The sequence below is a fragment of the Haliotis cracherodii genome, unplaced genomic scaffold (assembly GCF_022045235.1).
Source record: "Haliotis cracherodii isolate W230 unplaced genomic scaffold, xgHalCrac1.p SCAF_14, whole genome shotgun sequence".
Taxonomy (NCBI): Eukaryota; Metazoa; Mollusca; class Gastropoda; order Lepetellida; family Haliotidae; genus Haliotis; species Haliotis cracherodii.
The window spans coordinates 23,256,171-23,278,394 of record NW_027266269.1 but is presented as its reverse complement, the minus strand read 5'-3'; the positions used below and the strand labels follow the sequence as shown (position 1 = coordinate 23,278,394).

At 40.3% G+C, this 22,224-nt stretch overlaps 1 protein-coding gene across 1 annotated transcript; it reads left to right on the top strand.

The window, feature by feature from the left end:
- Window positions 1–10,937: 10,937 nt before the first annotated feature.
- Window positions 10,938–19,929, top strand: LOC139460306 (uncharacterized). Its single transcript, XM_071241798.1, has 4 exons — window positions 10,938–11,268; window positions 12,271–12,519; window positions 16,792–18,735; window positions 19,745–19,929. The coding sequence occupies exons 1-4, from the start codon at window positions 10,938–10,940 to the stop codon at window positions 19,927–19,929; spliced, it is 2,709 nt and encodes a 902-aa protein (XP_071097899.1).
- The last annotated feature ends 2,295 nt before the right edge of the window (window positions 19,930–22,224 follow it).

The following is a 22,224-nucleotide window of genomic DNA, read 5'->3' as shown; positions in this document are numbered from 1 at the left end:
ACTTACACCTTCAATATACAGACAGGTCTAGTGGCAGGAACTGATGTGACACGAGTAAAGAACTTACACCTTCAATATACAGACAGGTCTACTGGCAGGAATTGATGTGACACGAGTAAAGAACTTAGACCTTCAATATACAGACAGGTCTATTGGCAGGAACTGAAGTGACATGAGTAAAAAAACTTAGACCTTCAATATACAGACAGGTCTGGTGGCGGGAACTGATGTGACACGAGTAAAGAACGTACACCTTCTATATACAGACATGTCTGGTTGCAGGAAATGATGTGACACGAGTAAAGAACTTAGACCTTCTATATACAGACATATCTAGTGGCAGGAACTGATGTGACACGAGTAAAGAACTTAGACCTTCTATATACAGACAGGTCTAGTGGCAGGAACTGATGTGACACGAGTAAACAACATAGACCTTTAACATAAGGAAAAGTATTTTTGCAGGAACTGATGTGAAACGAGTAAAGAACTTAGACCTTCAATATACAGACAGGTCTAGTAGCAGGAACTGATGTGAAACGAGTAAAGAACGTACACCTTCAATATACAGACAGGTCTAGTGGCAGGAATTGATGTGACACGAGTAAAGAACTTAGACCTTCAATATACAGACAGGTCTGGTGGCTGGAACTGATGTGACACGAGTAAAGAACTTACACCTTAATATAAAGAAAAGTCTTTTTCCAGGAACTGATGTGACAAGAGTAAAAAACTTAGACCTTCAATATACAGACAGGTCTAGTGGCAGGAACTGATGTGACACGAGTAAAGAACTTAGACCTTCAATATACAGACAGGTCTTTGACAGGAACTGATGTGAAACGAGTAAAGAACTTAGACTTTCAATATACAGACAGATCTAGTGGCAGGAACTGATGTGAAACGAGTAAAGAACTTACACCTTCTATATACAGACATGTTTGGTTGCAGGAAAAGATGTGACACGAAAAGAGAACTTACACCTTCAATATACAGACAGATCTAGTGGCAGGAACTGATGTGACACGAATAGAGAACTTACACCTTCAATATACAGACAGGTGTAGTGGCAGGAACTGATGTGACACGAGTAAAGAACTTACAACTTCAATATACAGACAGGTCTAGTGGCAGGAACTGTTGTGACACGAGTAAAGAACTTAGACCTTCAATATACAGACAGGTCTTTGACAGGAACTGATGTGAAACGAGTAAAGAACTTAGACTTTCAATATACAGACAGATCTAGTGGCAGGAACTGATGTGAAACGAGTAAAGAACTTACACCTTCTATATACAGACATGTTTGGTTGCAGGAAAAGATGTGACACGAAAAGAGAACTTACACCTTCAATATACAGACAGGTCTAGTGGCAGGAACTGATGTGACACGAATAGAGAACTTACACCTTCAATATACAGACAGGTGTAGTGGCAGGAACTGATGTGACACGAGTAAAGAACTTACACCTTCAATATACAGACAGGTCTATGACAGGAACTGATGTGAAAAGGGTAAAGAACTTAGACCTTCAATATACAGACAGGTCTAGTGGCAGGAACTGATGTGACACGAGTAAATAACTCAGACCTTCAGTATACAGACAGGTCTAGTGGCAGGAACTGATGTGACACGAGTAAAGAACTTACACCTTCAATATACAGACAGGTCTATGACAGGAACTGATGTGAAAAGGGTAAAGAACTTAGACCTTCAATATACAGACAGATCTAGTGGCAGGAACTGATGTGAAACGAGTAAAGAACTTACACTTTCTATATACAAACATGTCTGGTTGCAGGAAATGATGTGACACGAGTAAATAACTTACACTTTCAATATACAGGCAGGTCTAGTAGCAGGAACTGATGTGACACGAGTAAAGAACTAAGACCTTCAATATACAGACATGTCTAGTGGCAGGAACTTATGTGACACGAGTAAAAAACTTAGACCTTCAATATACAGACAGGTCTAGTGGCAGGAACTGATGTGACACGAGTAAATAACTTAGACCTTCAGTATACAGACAGGTCTAGTGGCAGGAACTGATGTGACACGAGTAAAGAACTTACACCTTAATATACACACAGGTCTTGTGGCAGGAACTGATGTGACACGAGTAAAGAATACAGACCTTTAATATAAAGGAAAGTCTTTTTGCAGGAACTGATGTGAAACGAGCAAAGAACTTAGACCTTCAATATACAGACAGGTCTAGTGGCAGGAACTGATGTGACACGAGTAAAGAACTGACACCTTAATATACAGACAGGTCTAGTAGCAGGAACTGATGTGACACGAGTAAAGAACTTAGGCCTTCAATATACTGACAGGTCTAGTGGCAGGAACTGATGTGACACTAAAAGAGAACTTACACCTTCAATATACAGACAGGTCTAGTGGCAGGAACTGATGTGACACGAGTAAAGAACTTCCACCTTCCATATAGAGACAGGTTTAATAGCAGGAACTGATGTGACACGAGTAAAGAACTTACACCTTTAATATACAGACAAGTGTAGTGGCAGGAACTGATGTGACACGAGTAAAGAACTGACACCTTAATATACAGACAGGTTTAGTGGCAGGAACTGATGTGACAAGAGTAAAGAATATAGACCTTTAATATAAAGAAAAGTCTTTTTGCAGGAACTGATGTGAAACGAGAAGAGAACTTAGACATTCAATATACAGACAGGTCTAGTAGCAGGAACTGATGTGACACAAGTAAATAACTTAGACCTTCAATATACAGACAAGTCTATGATAGGAACTGATGTGACACGAGTAAAGAACTTACATCTTCAATATACAGACAGGTCTAGTGGCAGGAACTGATGTGAAACGAGTAAAGAACTTAGACCTTCAATATATAGACAGATCTAGTGGCAGGAACTGATGTGAAACGAGTAAAGAACTTACATCTTCAATATACAGACAGGTCTACTGGCAGGAATTGATGTGACACGAGTAAAGAACTTAGACCTTCAATATACAGACAGGTCTAGTGGCAGGAACTGAAGTGACATGAGTAAAAAAACTTAGACCTTCAATATACAGACAGGTCTGGTGGCGGGAACTGATGTGACACGAGTAAAGAACGTACACCTTCTATATACAGACATGTCTGGTTGCAGGAAATGATGTGACACGAGTAAAGAACTTAGACCTTCTATATACAGACATATCTAGTGGCAGGAACTGATGTGACACGAGTAAAGAACTTAGACCTTCAATATACAGACAGGTCTAGTGGCAGGAACTGATGTGACACGAGTAAAGAACTTACACCTTCAATATACAGACAGGTCTACTGGCAGGAATTGATGTGACACGAGTAAAGAACTTAGACCTTCAATATACAGACAGGTCTAGTGGCAGGAACTGAAGTGACATGAGTAAAAAAACTTAGACCTTCAATATACAGACAGGTCTGGTGGCGGGAACTGATGTGACACGAGTAAAGAACGTACACCTTCTATATACAGACATGTCTGGTTGCAGGAAATGATGTGACACGAGTAAAGAACTTAGACCTTCTATATACAGACATATCTAGTGGCAGGAACTGATGTGACACGAGTAAAGAACTTAGACCTTCTATATACAGACAGGTCTAGTGGCAGGAACTGATGTGACACGAGTAAACAACATAGACCTTTAACATAAGGAAAAGTATTTTTGCAGGAACTGATGTGAAACGAGTAAAGAACTTAGACCTTCAATATACAGACAGGTCTAGTAGCAGGAACTGATGTGAAACGAGTAAAGAACGTACACCTTCAATATACAGACAGGTCTAGTGGCAGGAATTGATGTGACACGAGTAAAGAACTTAGACCTTCAATATACAGACAGGTCTGGTGGCTGGAACTGATGTGACACGAGTAAAGAACTTACACCTTAATATAAAGAAAAGTCTTTTTCCAGGAACTGATGTGACAAGAGTAAAAAACTTAGACCTTCAATATACAGACAGGTCTAGTGGCAGGAACTGATGTGACACGAGTAAAGAACTTAGACCTTCAATATACAGACAGGTCTTTGACAGGAACTGATGTGAAACGAGTAAAGAACTTAGACTTTCAATATACAGACAGATCTAGTGGCAGGAACTGATGTGAAACGAGTAAAGAACTTACACCTTCTATATACAGACATGTTTGGTTGCAGGAAAAGATGTGACACGAAAAGAGAACTTACACCTTCAATATACAGACAGATCTAGTGGCAGGAACTGATGTGACACGAATAGAGAACTTACACCTTCAATATACAGACAGGTGTAGTGGCAGGAACTGATGTGACACGAGTAAAGAACTTACAACTTCAATATACAGACAGGTCTAGTGGCAGGAACTGTTGTGACACGAGTAAAGAACTTAGACCTTCAATATACAGACAGGTCTTTGACAGGAACTGATGTGAAACGAGTAAAGAACTTAGACTTTCAATATACAGACAGATCTAGTGGCAGGAACTGATGTGAAACGAGTAAAGAACTTACACCTTCTATATACAGACATGTTTGGTTGCAGGAAAAGATGTGACACGAAAAGAGAACTTACACCTTCAATATACAGACAGGTCTAGTGGCAGGAACTGATGTGACACGAATAGAGAACTTACACCTTCAATATACAGACAGGTGTAGTGGCAGGAACTGATGTGACACGAGTAAAGAACTTACACCTTCAATATACAGACAGGTCTATGACAGGAACTGATGTGAAAAGGGTAAAGAACTTAGACCTTCAATATACAGACAGGTCTAGTGGCAGGAACTGATGTGACACGAGTAAATAACTCAGACCTTCAGTATACAGACAGGTCTAGTGGCAGGAACTGATGTGACACGAGTAAAGAACTTACACCTTCAATATACAGACAGGTCTATGACAGGAACTGATGTGAAAAGGGTAAAGAACTTAGACCTTCAATATACAGACAGATCTAGTGGCAGGAACTGATGTGAAACGAGTAAAGAACTTACACCTTCTATATACAAACATGTCTGGTTGCAGGAAATGATGTGACACGAGTAAATAACTTACACTTTCAATATACAGGCAGGTCTAGTAGCAGGAACTGATGTGACACGAGTAAAGAACTAAGACCTTCAATATACAGACATGTCTAGTGGCAGGAACTTATGTGACACGAGTAAAAAACTTAGACCTTCAATATACAGACAGGTCTAGTGGCAGGAACTGATGTGACACGAGTAAATAACTTAGACCTTCAGTATACAGACAGGTCTAGTGGCAGGAACTGATGTGACACGAGTAAAGAACTTACACCTTAATATACACACAGGTCTTGTGGCAGGAACTGATGTGACACGAGTAAAGAATACAGACCTTTAATATAAAGGAAAGTCTTTTTGCAGGAACTGATGTGAAACGAGCAAAGAACTTAGACCTTCAATATACAGACAGGTCTAGTGGCAGGAACTGATGTGACACGAGTAAAGAACTGACACCTTAATATACAGACAGGTCTAGTAGCAGGAACTGATGTGACACGAGTAAAGAACTTAGGCCTTCAATATACTGACAGGTCTAGTGGCAGGAACTGATGTGACACTAAAAGAGAACTTACACCTTCAATATACAGACAGGTCTAGTGGCAGGAACTGATGTGACACGAGTAAAGAACTTCCACCTTCCATATAGAGACAGGTTTAATAGCAGGAACTGATGTGACACGAGTAAAGAACTTACACCTTTAATATACAGACAGGTGTAGTGGCAGGAACTGATGTGACACGAGTAAAGAACTGACACCTTAATATACAGACAGGTTTAGTGGCAGGAACTGATGTGACAAGAGTAAAGAATATAGACCTTTAATATAAAGAAAAGTCTTTTTGCAGGAACTGATGTGAAACGAGAAGAGAACTTAGACATTCAATATACAGACAGGTCTAGTAGCAGGAACTGATGTGACACAAGTAAATAACTTAGACCTTCAATATACAGACAAGTCTATGATAGGAACTGATGTGACACGAGTAAAGAACTTACATCTTCAATATACAGACAGGTCTAGTGGCAGGAACTGAAGTGACATGAGTAAAAAAACTTAGACCTTCAATATACAGGCAGGTCTGGTGGCGGGAACTGATGTGACACGAGTAAAGAACGTACACCTTCTATATACAGACATGTCTGGTTGCAGGAAATGCTGTGACACGAGTAAAGAACTTAGACCTTCTATATACAGAGATGTCTAGTGGCAGGAACTGATGTGACACGAGTAAAGAACTTAGACCTTCAATATACAGACAGGTCTAGTGGCAGGAACTGATGTGACACGAGTAACGAACTTAGACCTTCTATATACAGACAGGTCTAGTGGCAGGAGTGAGTGAGTGAGTTGTGTTTAACGGTTCTTTTAACAGTATTCCAGTTATATCAAGGCGTGTCAGCTTGATGTGTAATAAAGCCCGAAGTGATGCAGGTCTCAGACGTTTATCACTTCGGTGAAACCGACGAGCACGGGTATGGTGCTGACAAACCTAGAAACATAATCGGGGCGAACCGGGATTCGAACCCACAATCATGAGTTTCTGGCGTGTCCACGGGACGCAACTCTGCACAGCGAATCGCGGCGCCTTAGATGACTGGGCCACCCGTGACCCTCTAGTGGCAGGAAATGGTGTGACACGAGAAGAGAACTTAGACCTTCAATATACAGACAGATTTAGTGTCAGGAACTGATGTGACACGAGAAGAGAACTTAGACCTTAGATATACAGACAGGTCTAGTGGCCAGAACTGATGTGGCACGAGAAGAGAACCCAGACCTTCAATATACAGACAGGTTTAGTAGTAGGACGTGTAGGATGTAGTTAATCTTTTGCAGATAATCCCCTTTTCTAAATAATCAAACTATTTGTTTTGTTCTAACCGAGGAATTCGAAAGTTTGTTTTGAATACATATCTTGATTATCATAATATCTCCCTATAACAGAAATATTATGTTTGATAGTAATGGTAAATCGGTCGCAATAAAAGGAGGTAGGAAGTATGAAATGTGAAATGTACTGATATGACACGAGAAGAAAACTTACATTTTCCATATAAAGACAGGTTTAGTTTCAAAACTGATGTGACACGAGAAGAGATCTTAGACCTTCAATATACAGACAGGTCTAGTGGCAGGAACTGATGTGATACAAGAAGAGAACTTAGACCTTCAATATACAGACAGGTCTAGTGGCAGGAACTGATGACACGAGTAAAGAACTTACACCTTCAATATACAGACAGGTCTAGTGGCAGGAACTGATGTGACACGAGTAAAGAACTTACACCTTCAATATACAGACAGGTCTAGTGGCAGAAACTGATGTGACACGAGTAAAGAACGTACACCTTCAATATACAGACAGGTCTAGTGGCAGGAACTGATCTGACATGAGTAGGGAACTTAGACCTTCAATATACAGACAGGTCTAGTGGCAGGAACTGATGTGACACGAGTAAAGAACTTACACCTTCAATATACAGACAGGTCTAGTTGCAGGAACTGATGTGACACGAGTAAAGAACTTACACTTTCAATATACAGACAGGTCTAGTGGCAGGAACTGATGTGACACGAGTAAAGACCTTACACCTTCAATATACAGACAGGTCTAGTTGCAGGAACTGATCTGAAACGAGTAGAGAACTTAGACCTTCAATATACAGACAGGTCTAGTGGCAGGGGTTGATGTGACACGAGTAAAGAACTTACAACCTTCAATATACAGACAGGTCTAGTGGCAGGAACTGATGTGACACGAGTAAAGAACTTAGACCTTCAATATACAGACAGGTCTAGTGGCAGGAACTGATATGACACGAGTAAAGAACTTAGACCTTCAATATACAGAAAGGTTTAGTGTCTTGAACTGATGTGAGACGAGAAGAGAACTTACACCTTCAATATTTAGACAGGTTGAGTGTCAGGAACTGATGTGACACGAGAAGAGAACTTACACCTTCAATATACAGAAAGGTTTAGTGTCAGGAACTGATGTGACACGAGAAGAGAACTTAGACCTCCGATATACAGACAGGTTTAGTGCCAGGAAATGATGTGACACGAGAAGAGAACTTAGACCTTCAATATACAGACAGGTCTAGTGGCAGGAACTGACGACACGAGTAAAGAACTTACACCTTCAATATACAGACAGGTCTAGTGGCAGGAACTGATGTGACACGAGTAAAGAACTTAGACCTTCAATATACAGACAGGTCTAGTGGCAGGAACTGATGTGACACGAGTAAAGAACTTAGACCTTCAATATACAGACAGGTCTAGTGGCAGGAACTGATCTGACACGAGTAGAGAAGTTTGACCTTCAATATACAGACAGGTCTAGTGGCAGGAGTTGATGTGACACGAGTAAAGAACTTACACCTTCAATATACAGACAGGTCTATTAGCAGGAACTGATGTGACACGAGTAAAGAACTTAGACCTTCAATATACAGACAGGTCTAGTGGCAGGAACTGATATGACACGAGTAAAGAACTTAGACCTTCAATATACAGGCAGGTTTAGTGTCTTGAACTGATGTGACACGAGAAGAGAACTTACACCTTCAATATTCAGACAGGTTTAGTGTCAGGAACTGATGTGACACGAGAAGAGAACTTACACCTTCAATATACAGAAAGGTTTAGTGTCAGGAACTGATGTGACACGAGAAGAGAACTTAGACCTCCGATATACAGACAGGTTTAGTGCCAGGAAATGATGTGACACGAGAAGAAAACTTAGACCTTCAATATACAGACAGGTTTAGTAGCAGGACGGGTAGGATGTAGTTAATTCTTTGCAGATAATCCCCTTTTCTAAATAATCAAACTATTTGTTTTGTTCTAACCGAGGAATTCGAAAGTTTGTTTTGAATACATATCTTGATTATCATAATATCTCCCTATAACAGAAATATCACGTTTGATAGTAATGGTAAATCGGTCGCAATTAAAGGAGGTATGAAGTATGAAATGTGAAATGTACTGATGTGACACGAGAAGAGAACTTACATTTTCCATATACAGACAGGTTTAGTTTCAAGAACTGATGTGACACGAGAAGAGAACTTAGACCTTCAATATACAGACAGGTCTAGTGGCAGGAACTGATGTGATACAAGAAGAGAACTTAGACCTTCAATATACAGACAGGTCTAGTGGCAGGAACTGATGACACGAGTAAAGAACTTAGACCTTCAATATACAGACAGTTTTAGTGTCAGGAACTGATGTGACACGAGAAGAGGACTTAGACCTTCGATATGCAGACAGGTCTAGTGGCATCAACTGATGTGACACGAGAAGAGAACCTACACCTTCAATATACAGACAGGTCTAGTGGCAGGAACTGATGTGACACGAGTAGTGAACATAGACCTTCAATATATATACAGTTTTAGTGTCAGGAACTTATGTGACACGAGAAGGGAACTTAGATCTTCAATATACAGACAGGTTTAGTGTTGGGAACTAATGTGATGTAGTTAATCTTTTGCAGATAATTCCCTCGTCTAAATAATCAAACTTTTTGTTTTGATCTCCGTTGTCTTCACAACTCATCTTCACACAGAGAATCATTCACTTTCTTAAAAATAGCAAACAAATTATATCGATGTTGATAATAATATCCATTTCTTTAATGTGTAATAATGAGTGAGTGAGTTGAGATTTAACGTCACATCGGGAATATTTCAGCCATACCGTGACGTGATAAAGTTAAACATTGACATCAAACATATTGAGTGTGCATAAAACTTGTCTACGAAGAATAGTATAATTATTAGACTAATACAGGTTTGAGGTAAAACTAGTTTTAGAACACGTGAAAGAGTAAACTATCAGTAAACAACAGATTATTAAAAAGGGCTACAGAATGCCAGCAACGAAAAATTTAGGGACCGTGGGGACCTACGATACTTTCTCCAGCAGGATTGACACCATCCCGTCGCCTGCTGGCTATGGTATGCCATTTTAGCCATCAAATAAAAGAACAAATATTCTGCAATTAAAACCAAGATAGGAATAACGTACTTTGAAAGACATGGACTGACAATACCCTCTCAGGGGGACAATAAGTTTACACTTAATCAAACCCCGTAAAAGGCACAGCCATAAACAATCTCGGTTAATAATAATACACTACCAATTATTAAGAAACACATATTTACATCAAAATTATGTCAATAAGTTCTATTTCTGTTAAAACACCAATAATTTAATGAGAGCTAATATTGTTACAAAGGTCCTTTAGCGATGAAACTTTGAAATATGGATCCCTTGTGATGAAAAAATCAACACGGTCAAGCAGGACATGTTTGACCGTGATTTTATCATCACAAGGGATACAGAATGGAGGATCCTCACCTTTTATTAAGAATGGAGGATCCTCGCCTTTTAATAAATCTTCGTGGTTATAGCTGCTGTGGCCAATACGACATCATCGTTAAATGACCTCTTCCAATCCCAAGATTGACAACCCAAGTAGGTGTAACCGATATATGATTTTATTGATACCCTCTTGGTTGTCCCACTTCTTTTGCATGAGATCTCGGATGTAACATTTAATCACATATTTGTAATCACTGTATGGGATAAGAAGTGGTGTCACAGATGTACAGCAGCAGCAGCCATTGTATTTCCCTTTATGCCCTCGTGACTGGGCAACCAATAAAAGACGACGGCATTAGCCACTTTAGCAACTGAGAGTGTCACGTGTGTTTATTCTGGTATATACACATCATATACTGTGCAACTGAGTGTTGTACGTCTGTTCATTCGGGAATATGTTTTAACCAGATTTATTTTGCAATGAAATGGATCAGCAAATAAGCCATTTGCTCATCTTTTTGTCATCAATAATTTTGTCATTCAATTGTCAACATTGTCCAGTTCGAAAATGACTTCCGATCGGAACGTGGCCAGAGGAGGGAAATCGCAGGGTTCTGTTGCACGCCACTTCAACGTCTACCATAGCACCATTTGCCGCCTTTGTGACCGATACACACAGTTCAATTCCACTGCAGACGTCCGAGAAGAGAGTTACCACCCCTGCACAGTATCGCACAGTATCGCTACGTCATCGCAATGTCACAGCTGCGTAGACATGACGCATCCCTGGTTTGAGGAGGATATCGGGCTGTCTGGAACCATCTTTGCGAGGCTGGAATCCGACCCAAAAGACCACTTACCGTCCCTGTTTCGCAACAGATCCACCGACAGCGACGCTTGTATGGGTGCCATATCTTACAGCCTTGGAATTTGAGAAACTGGACACGAGTGTGTGGTTAGCGATAAATCGCGATTTCTTCTTTACCGGCCTGTTTATCGTCGTCGATAATGAGCGTGTTGCCTCACATTCTGTACGTGAATTTGACAATTTCAGTGGCGGTAGTGTAATGGTGTGGGGGCCCTATCCTACACCACGAGATCTGACTTGTTGTGGTTCACGACATTCCGACAGCAAAACGTCACATGAATCAAATTCTTCTACCTCACCTTCTTCCAATCATTGACCGCCAGAGGGAGCTGTTTCAACAGAACAACGCTCCACCGCACACAGCTCATATCACGGTAGACTACCTTCATAACGCCAGGATCAACGGCTTGCCCTGGTCGTCGAAATCTCCAGATCCCAACCCTGTCGAACACCTCTGGGATGAACTCGATCGACGTGTACGTCAACGTTATTAACAATTACATCGACTAACATGATGTCAAATCCTTTATCATAAGTACATTTTTGTCTAATAAATAATGCAACTGGAGCGAGAAATCTAGATCCAACAACAGAATCACATAAATATATCGAGAAAACGAGATACACAGGTATCAAGTTTATCTCTAAATGAGACACTTCAAGTATTGATTCCCGTTTATCAGTCACGCACTGAATCTACGTCTGTTATTTAGAAATGTTCAAGGTACGTTAACTCCTTACCGATCTATTGAAATGAATACATTTAAATTCACAACAAATTATTAATGGTTGTATGTTAGAGATAAGACTATTGGAGGAAAGAATATTGGCGTTGACATGTGACACCCAGTACACAAACTTCATCCTGTAGGGGTACAGCAATTTAACATCAGAACAAATCATATTCATAGGTCCTTTGCGTTTCTTGGAGTAAGCGTTGAATGTCATTGCTGCGTGTTTGTCTCTGAGGCGATGTTATTTAGCAACATCATTTGTCTGTATCAGCAGCTTCTGGTGTTCTCTGTTCTCACAGTAGGCGCAGACATGTACAATGGTATTCTGGTGCATTTTGGAAAGAATGTTAGTCCAGGAAAGATTGATGACGGGGGCAGAGTTGAAATTGCCCTCCCGTCCTCAAGACTTCACTGTTTCGCTTTGTGCGCCCGTGATACCAACTGTTTCAAGTGCGTCCGTTACGACAATGATGGAACGGTTGAAGCAGCTTTCAAGAAGGTGTTAAGAAGTTCGCACCCTCATGCCAACGAGTATGTTCTTAAATGTGGTAAGTTAAACATCCATGATAAATACAATAAGTTTTGGTATGCTGAAAGCTCATAACCAAATTATCGCATCAGTCAGACCGTGTGCCTAGATATGTCTAATTTTCAAGATCAGTTCGTCACATCCCATGGTGTCTGATGACGATTGTACTTTTTTATATCGTTTTTTAATTTGTATTTTATTCCTTTTTGGCGTACATAAACAATAAGTTTACATAATAAAGTTTACATACATCTTAAGTACATTTCACGTTACAAGTATATCTATGGATACTAACACACAAAATTATTCCAGTGTTCGGATGGCAAGACATCTTTGTTGAAAGTGTTGGTTTACGTGAAAAGATGGGGACAGAGTTGTCAAAATTCCATGAACTGTGTGTATTTACATTGTGAATATAATATATTTCTGTTCATGTAATATGAGTTGAGAATTTGGTAGGGAGTAGAAAATGTTGGATTTGAATATGTTTTGCTTTGTTATAATATGATTTAAAACATCATTTCATTTTTCTTGATTATTTTCTTAATTTTTCACAATTAAAGAACATGTGCATTAAGGTGTGTTTTTCTCCTTTACAAAAATTTCAAAGACATGCTTCTTTACATTCCATTGTGTACAGCAACCTGTTTGTTGGTATAAGTCTATGAATAATACTGTATTGGAACCATTCTTATTTTGAGGACAGGTTATTTCTCTGGGCCTACGATTAATCATTTGACAATCTTTTCCCGTCATGTTAAGGGCAATATCTTGTTTCCATCTTTGAATGTATTTGGGGGATATCATATTGTTTGGTACCTTATTTAATATCATTTAATATTTCATAAAATATTCTACACAGCCCCGCCCCCAACCTCCAAATGTGGTTTTAAGAGCAAATGTTACTTAGATGTGACGGAAATATTCTTACACTTGAGATTTTATTTTATTGCTTGAAAAAGACTAGAATATTCAAGAAAATGTGTTCTACAGTCGTATATCTGTTTAAGGTCTAAGAGATCTAGAAGATGTTCACTCTCTTCTTTCAAATCGTTTATAAGATAATACCTTTCCCCGAGTAATGTTCCCTCTTCTTATATTCGTATTAAATATATCATTTTCTTCATAAAATTTCTTTTTTTTCTTAAAAACTATAATGCAAACAGAACATCTTTCCAGAATATATTGGTATCATTTATAATCTTTTCATGATCAGAAATATAAAATTGGTATTTTTGCAGAAAGTCAATTTGTGCTGGACTTGTATTATTAATCTGAAGACTGGTAAGTTTAGAGTGTGGATTTGAATGGAAGAAACGTTTAGTCCAAGATATCTTTTGAGCAGTGATTGTAATTTTAATATCAGGCACTCTGTTACCACCCTCTTCATAAGGGTTTATCATAATTTTTCTTCTGACTTTAATTTGACTGACTTGTTTGATAGGCATTACTAAGAAGTTGGCGGATGACAAGATACTGTAAAAAAGCTTTATATCCATAAAAATTGTGTCTATCTTGTTTAATTTGACTGGTTTATTTTTCCATATAAAACGAAAGCACAGTGTTTCGAGTTTTAGTATTCTTTCCCTTGTATTAGGTAGGTTTCAGAAAAATGTGGATTTTTTGGTTAATTCTGGTAAAATGTTTAAGTGCTGTAATTCTACATAATGGGATCAGGTCATTATTTTTACCACGAGTGCGTGATGATTTTTATAGTTTGAAGTTTGTCTACCGAATTGTGAGTAAAATTAATATCGAGTAGAGTAAACCTTTTTTGGACCTATCTAAATTCCAACTTTTGAACACTTTTATCACAGAAGCGTTGTAAACTTGCATTTTGCATTAAGCCCGTAAAAGATGCATATGATTGAAGAGTTGTCATTGTGTTTTGGAGACTATCTTCAGTTACATTTAATATGAAAGATGTATCGTCTGCGAATTTAAAAATGTGTATTCTGTCTTATCAATAATTATTCTGTATGGTTTTTTTATTAGTGCGTAGCACCATTGCCAAAATGTAAGTCCATAACAAGAATATATTAAAACTAAAGGATCGTCTTGTCTACATCCTCTTGTTACTTTAAAGAAATTCTGAAGCAAAACCATTAACAAAAACAGTAGATTAAATAACGTGATAGAAGGTTGTTATCCATTGCTTATCTGAAGGTCCAAAGTTAACAAAGGTCAAAACTTCGTAAATGAAATCCCAATCTAATGAATCGAAAGCCTTTTCAAAGTCTTCGTAATTTCAATGCATTCAGTAAAGTCCATGATATCGTAAATTAATCAAGACGTAGTGCATTCTCCAATGTATCCTTATGACAAAAAACCTCTTTGATCCTCGTTTAATTATTGTTGGCTGTTTTCTAATTCTATTTGCCATTGTAACAGATGCTAGCGTACAGGAAACATTTAATAGTGAAATTGGTCTCCATTTTTAAGTGCTGCTTTGGTTTGTCTTTTTTAGGGACGCGTGTTATTAGACCCTGCTTTTGACAAACTGATAATTCTCCTCTTTTGAAACCTAGGTCCAATGATCGTATCAGATATTTATGCAGATCTAGACAGATAAATTTGTAGAATTCTACAGTAAATCCATGAGGACCCGGACTTTTTTCATTTTTCATAAGTTTTAAAGACTTTAAAACTTCCTTCCACTGTAACCCACCTCCAAGGCCTAATTGTTGTGATGTGCTTATTTGTGGAATGTTAAGGTCTTTAAACTTGTCATTTAGGTTTACGTTTTATATGTCTGTTTCGTGTACAAATGTTGGTACTAGCTCTGAGTTTCGTTGATGATATCTTTTGTTTCAGTAATGGTATGTCCATTCTTGGTTTTTAGCTCAGCTATATCCTTATTCAGGGAATTTCTTTTTTTCATAGTTTTTTTAAGCTTCAACAATATTTCATTTTTATTTTCTATATCATTTGAGGTACCTACATTAATTTGCAATTTTCGTCCTTTTTGTATAGTTTGACCTTTTACCATCAACAGTAGTCTATAATTAAATATGGCATTGCTTTGTTCATCGACACCTTTTTCATTATGGTCTATTGTTTTATTCATTATTTCTTTAGTTTTGAAAATGGGTGTCCTGCAGGTAATATATACTTTCGCATTTTGAAAAACATTTTTGATATTGTCAACCTTTACATAATTGTGTCTTGCCATGTGAACTGCTGAGAGTATGTTTGTGTACACGGTATATTCCGAAACAAGAAAGGAATGAAAAAAACAAGGTAGCAAGAAACAGATAGGAAGCAAAACATACATTTACTCACAGGTTAATATGGTCTGCCATGATGTGGAGTTGGTGTTGCCAAGAGTCTTTCATTTCTTCACATGATATAATTTTGGACACAAGGAAACATGCGACGTAGTTGATTTCCTATAGTTAAGTGGAGGTTTGGTGAGAGTGGGGTGTTCAGTTAGTTGGCTGGTTGGTGTGTTGTTTAACGCCGCACTCAGCAATATTCCAGCTGTATGACGACGGTCTATATAATCGAGTCTGAATCAGACGATCCAGTGATTGATATCATGAGCATCGATCCACGCAATTGGAATGCGATAACATGCATCAACCAAGTCAGCGAGCCTGACCATCTGCTCCCATTAGTCGCCTTTTGCGACAAGCATAGTTGCGTTTTACGACAAGCATGGGTTGCTGAAGATCTGTTCTACCCCGGATCTTCACGGGCCTGGGGTGTTCAGACCCGCACGAATGACGATCATGAAGAAAGGTACGGCAAGTGCGTCTTGTCAAATCCACAAACCGCAGGGGCGGTTGAAGATCTAGGTCAGCTTATCTTTTTCAGAGCAGCTTTGTCAAGAACTAATTGTTGTAACAGTGTTTACAGTGAGTAAGGATTGCTCTGTTATACCGGTTTGATTTGATACTACTTTATTAACTGTTTGTGATTATGTGTTTCGAGTTTTATAATTCTTTCACTTGTATCAGGTTGGTTTCAGAAAAGGTTTGAATAATATGGGTAAAATGTTTTAGTACTGTAATTCTAAAAATGGGGACAGGTCACGTGTTAACAACGAATGCATGATGGTGTTTAAAGCTTTATGCTTGCATATATTGTTTTTTGCCAACAATAAGTGACACAAGGCAAGGATAATTATGTGATTAATGTGAATTTGTATCTAACATTTTTGCTAAAAAAACCATTATATTATATATCATTTTCGAAGTATCTTCTGAAACAAATATTTTTCAAATACAAATCCAAACCCCTGTAATCTCCAGACGATCAGTCTACATGATGTTGTTTCTTGCATCCACAGGGTACACCGACAAATCTGCAATACCCACACAGGACATCAACAAATCTGCATCACCCACAGAGGACACCGACAAATCTCCACCATCAACACAGGACACCGACAAATCTCCACCACCCACACAGGACACCGACAAATCTGCAACACCCACACAGGACACCGACAAATCTCCACCATCAACACAGGACACCGACAAATCTCCACCACCCACACAGGACACCGACAAATCTCCACCAACCACACAGGACACTGACAAATCTCCATCACCCACACAGGACACCGACAAATCTCCACCATCAACACAGGACACCGACAAATCTGCACCACCCACGAAGGACACCGACAAATTTCCACCACCCACACAGGACACTGACAAATCTGCAACAACCACACAGGACACTGACAAATCTCCACCACCCACACAGGACACAGACAAATCTGCACCACCCACACAGGACACCGACAACTCTCCACCTCCCACAAAGGATACCGACAAATCTCCACCACCCACACAGGACACCGACAAATCTTCACCACCCACACAGGACACCAACAAATCTCCACCACCCACTAAGGGCACTGACAAATCTGCAACACCCACACAGGACATCAACAAATCTCCACCACCAACACAGGTCACCGACAAATTTCCACCACCCACACAGGACATCAACAAATCTCCACCACCCACACAGGACACCGACAAATATCCACCACCCACAAAGGACACCAACAAATCTGCACCACCCACACTGGTCACCGACAAATATCCACAACCCACACAGGACACCAACAAATCTCCACCACCCACACTGGACATCAACAAATCTGCACCACCAACACAGGACACCGACAAATCACCACCACCCACACAGGACACCGACAAATCTGCACCACCCACACAGGACACCAACAAATCTCCACCACCCACACAGGACACCGACAAATCTGCACCACCAACACAGGACACCGACAAATCTGCACCACCCACACGGGACATCAACAAATCTCCACCACCCACACAGGACACCAACAAATCTCCACCACCCACTCAGGACATCAACAAATCTCCACTTCCCACACAGGACACTGACAAATATCCACCACCCACAAAGGACACCGACAAATCTCCACCACCCACAAAGAACACCGACAAATCTGCAACGACTACACAGGACACTGACAAATCACCACCCACACAGGACACTGACAAATCTGCACCACCCACACAGGACACCGACAACTCTCCACCTCCCACAAAGGATACCGACAAATATCCACCACCCACACAGGACACCGACAAATCTCCACCACCCACAAAGGACACCGACAAATCTCCACCACCCACAAAGAACACCGACAAATATCCACCACCAACACAGGACACCGACAAATCTGCAACACCCACACAGGACACCAACAAATCTCCACCACCCACACAGGACACCGACAAATCTCCATCACCCACACAGGACACTGAAAAATCTCCAGCACCCACACAGGACACCGACAAATCTCCACCACCCACACAGGACACCGACAACTCTCCATCTCCCACAAAAGACACCAACAAATCTGCACCACCAACACAGGACACCGATAAATCTCCACCACCCACACAGAACATCAACAAATCTCCACCACCCACACAGGACACCGACAAATCTGCACCACCCACACATGACACCGACAAATCTCCACCACCCACACAGGACATCGACGAATCTACACCAGCCACACATAATGTCCATAAATCTCCTGAGCTCCAAGACAAAGCCTCATCAACCTTGCAGAACGAGAAATCTGCAGGAAACGTATTGGAGACAAGCCCTTCCAGTAAGGGACTTGGAAAAGAGGGATCCGTTTCACAACAGGCAGAGCCCGGGACTGAGACTTTGGAAAACCGAATGACGACGATTTCCACTGAGACAGCAATCACGGAAGCAAGTAGGTTTATAAACAAGAATCGCTACAAAGTAATGACACTGACTCATTCGCCACCTCCCGCCCTTTTCCGTGACCTGCAAGGCGACTCGCCCACAGATCGATTAATGTTATGTAAAACACGACAAACAAGTCAGAATGCGCGTATGACTAAGCAATTTGGTCAAGGAATCACCCCTTAATACTTTGTTGGTTATATTTGGTGTCTGAATATACCAACACGAAAGTCACAATTGCATTTACACTATGAACAACGCTATTCGGAAACCTCGCCCCCTTTTCCTAACCGCAAAGAGGACTCGGCCGTGAATGTTGAAAAAGGGACCAACGGGTCTCCGCCTAAACAAGCTCGCGGATGTTGCATTGTTGCACGTCATCTGTTCATCTGTGTTTAATTTTCAGTCGTCATATAAATACTTAGTTACTAATTTCAAAGTTTTTTATCCTAAATATATATATTCAAAAAAAAAATATGTATACAAACAAGGCTTTGAAAATATGGTACCAACACGGGACTGTAAACAAAACCACAGTTGCAATAATGATCGTTGCTATAGCATCTACCACAAAAGGTCATTGAATTTGCTAAACAAAGTATTCGTGATCTATCGCCACAGGTAATCACACACAACCACCAGATTACCTGTATTCTGCGGTATTTCCGTCTGACAAGGCGTTCATAACTGTCGACAGTAAGCTGGGATGATTATATGACGTGACGGTTATGTGCTAGTGTCGTAGACGGATAAATGTTAAAGATACTCCTGGGTTACAATGGCTGCGAGACACCTCAGAGGTCTTTTTCAGCGGAAGTGGCCGATCAGTCTTACAACTTTCAATGCAATGGTGGATGTGGTTAACACATTGACTAGGTTTAATGCTATATGCGTTTGCGCGAAGACCATAACTGAGATGACAATGGAGCGTGTCGTCATTGTGTTTGCCCCAGGACAGACCGACTGGTCACGAATGACACAACCGCTCTTTGTAACATTGAAATTCTGTGTTCCAGCGGAGGTATTCATCCGGGGCACGTATGAGATTGTGACAGAGACTGGGAAATCTTCAGGCAGTTCCACTGACTGCTTTGTACATCTCAAACTGTACGGTGACAAGGACAAAACTGAAATGATGCAACTGCAAAAAGGGTATTTTAATATGGATGAAGGACAGGTCGACACGTTTCAGGTCAGTTGATGTGAAAAAAGAAGCCCAAAACAAACAAAACAAACCTGTTGCTAATCGACGTGTATGTCCCCAAATAGAATCAGTATCCGTAATACACTTCAATGCAAAACAATTTTACTTTATTTCGCAAAATGTCCACGGGGACTACGCAGAATGTATGTAAAACCTTTGTGTAGCTACGCGGGGACTACGCAGATTTTTTGTAAAACATTTGCGTAGCTTCTCGGAGACAAGCAGACTGTTTGAAATTTTAGTTGATATTGACATCACTGTATCTCAGCATACATGTGGGCTCTTTGTTCAAATAGGAATATACAGGAAATGACGTGTGAAAGTCTGTGAGTATGGTTTTAAGCCGCTTTTAGCAATATTCCAGCAATATCACGGCGGGAAATGGAAATGGAAACACCAGAAAAGGACTGCACCCATTGTACCCATGTCGGGAATCGAACCCGAGTCTTCGGCGTGACGAGCAAATGCTTTAACCAGTAGGCTACCCGACCGCCCCTTTCTGTGTAGCAATTACATTGTTGGATGTTATCAGTTCTGCGTTCTAAGATACAGTGTTGTAAGTATCAGCTTCATTTAACAATACATGTACATATTAAAATGAAATTAACTCTCTACATGATAATTGAAAATTCTACTTAGCAGATAAATCAGAGAAGGTGACTTCATGTACTAATCCCTATTAATCATAGCTGTCAATAAACTGAAGATCACATCTATCAGATATCTTCTATGTAACGTTAGTTATCAAGTGTAATTCTTTACTACATTTACTACGATTTAGTGTTACATTTTTCAGTGTTGTTTGTTTGTTTGTTTGTTTGTTTGTTGCTTAACGCCGCACTCAGCCATATTCCAGCTATACTCAACAACAAAAGTTCCTGTGACGCCAATATTTTAGTGATATTTTCAAACAAGTAAAGTTTGGTTTTCAATATTGTAGTACATGTATGGAATCAAGTCACAAAAACGCAACTGCTACAGAAAAGCATGCATTCCATGAAAAAGTTGAGTTTTATGCAAACCCCATGCATTTCACAACCCAAGAATGGGTATAAAAACATGTGCGTTAACGGGGTTTCTATATGCATTGTTTAGCATCGTGCTGACAACAACCAGTCAGAAAAACAACAACATTACGCAATTATTCAACATTACGAAATGCCACGCCTGTCCGAAAATGAGCGTCTACGAGCCATTGGTATGCTTGAAGCAGGATCGAGTCAACATGATGTTGCAAGACAATTCAACGTCCACAGAAACACCATTTGGTGTTTATGGCAACGTTGGCAACAGACGAATGCAGCCAGAGACCATCCTCGGAGTGGCAGGCCACGCGTAACCAATAATCGACAAGACAACTGGATTCGAACACACATACGAAATCGATTCCAGCCAGCAACAGTGAATGCAAGAAGCATCCCTGCTCTTCGACGAATATCTTCACAAACCGTACGTCGCCGCCTCAGATGTGCAGGGATTGTCGCCAGAAGACCCAAAAGACGTCCCATTTTGACAGGTTACCACCGTCAAGCACGTCTACAATGGTGCAGACAGCGTCTACGCTGGACGGCCATGCAGTGGGGACAAGTTCTATTCACTGACGAGTCTCGTTTTCACCTCAGCCACAGCGATGGACGGATTCGAGTGTACCGACGTCGAGGTGAACGTTACGTCAATCATTATGTCGTGGAAGAAGATCGGTTCGGGGTCGGCAGCGCTATGGTATGGGATGGGATTACAGCAAGACAGAGGACCCGTTCGATAGTGGTAGATGAAAATCTCAATCGACAGCGCTACCGAGACGAGATCATCGGCCGTGTTGTTCTACCGTTTTTTTGCGTCGTCATGGCCCAGGCATTACCTTTCAACATGACAACGCCCGGCCTCATATTGCTCGACTTGTTCAGGACTCTCTTCAACAAAACAACGTGAATGTCGTCCCCTGGCCGGCTCGCTCCCCTGATCTCTCACCAATCGAGCACATGTGGGATGAGATTGATCGGCGCCTTCGACCTCAACTACGTACGCGTGTTCCACAGACACTCCAGGAACTTCGAAACATGCTCCAGCAGATATGGACAAATATCCACAGGACTTTTTGCGACGCCATGTTCATGTTGTTTTTTTATGAAATCACGCATTTTATGAAGGCAGTATGGCAACTTAAACCATTTGAACACTTACAGGGGTCTTTTATCTGTTGCAAACCGAAATTGTTTCAGATTTGGTAAAAAACATAACTTTGCATTAAATCATATTCAATGTCACAGTAACTTTTGTTGTTCAGTATAT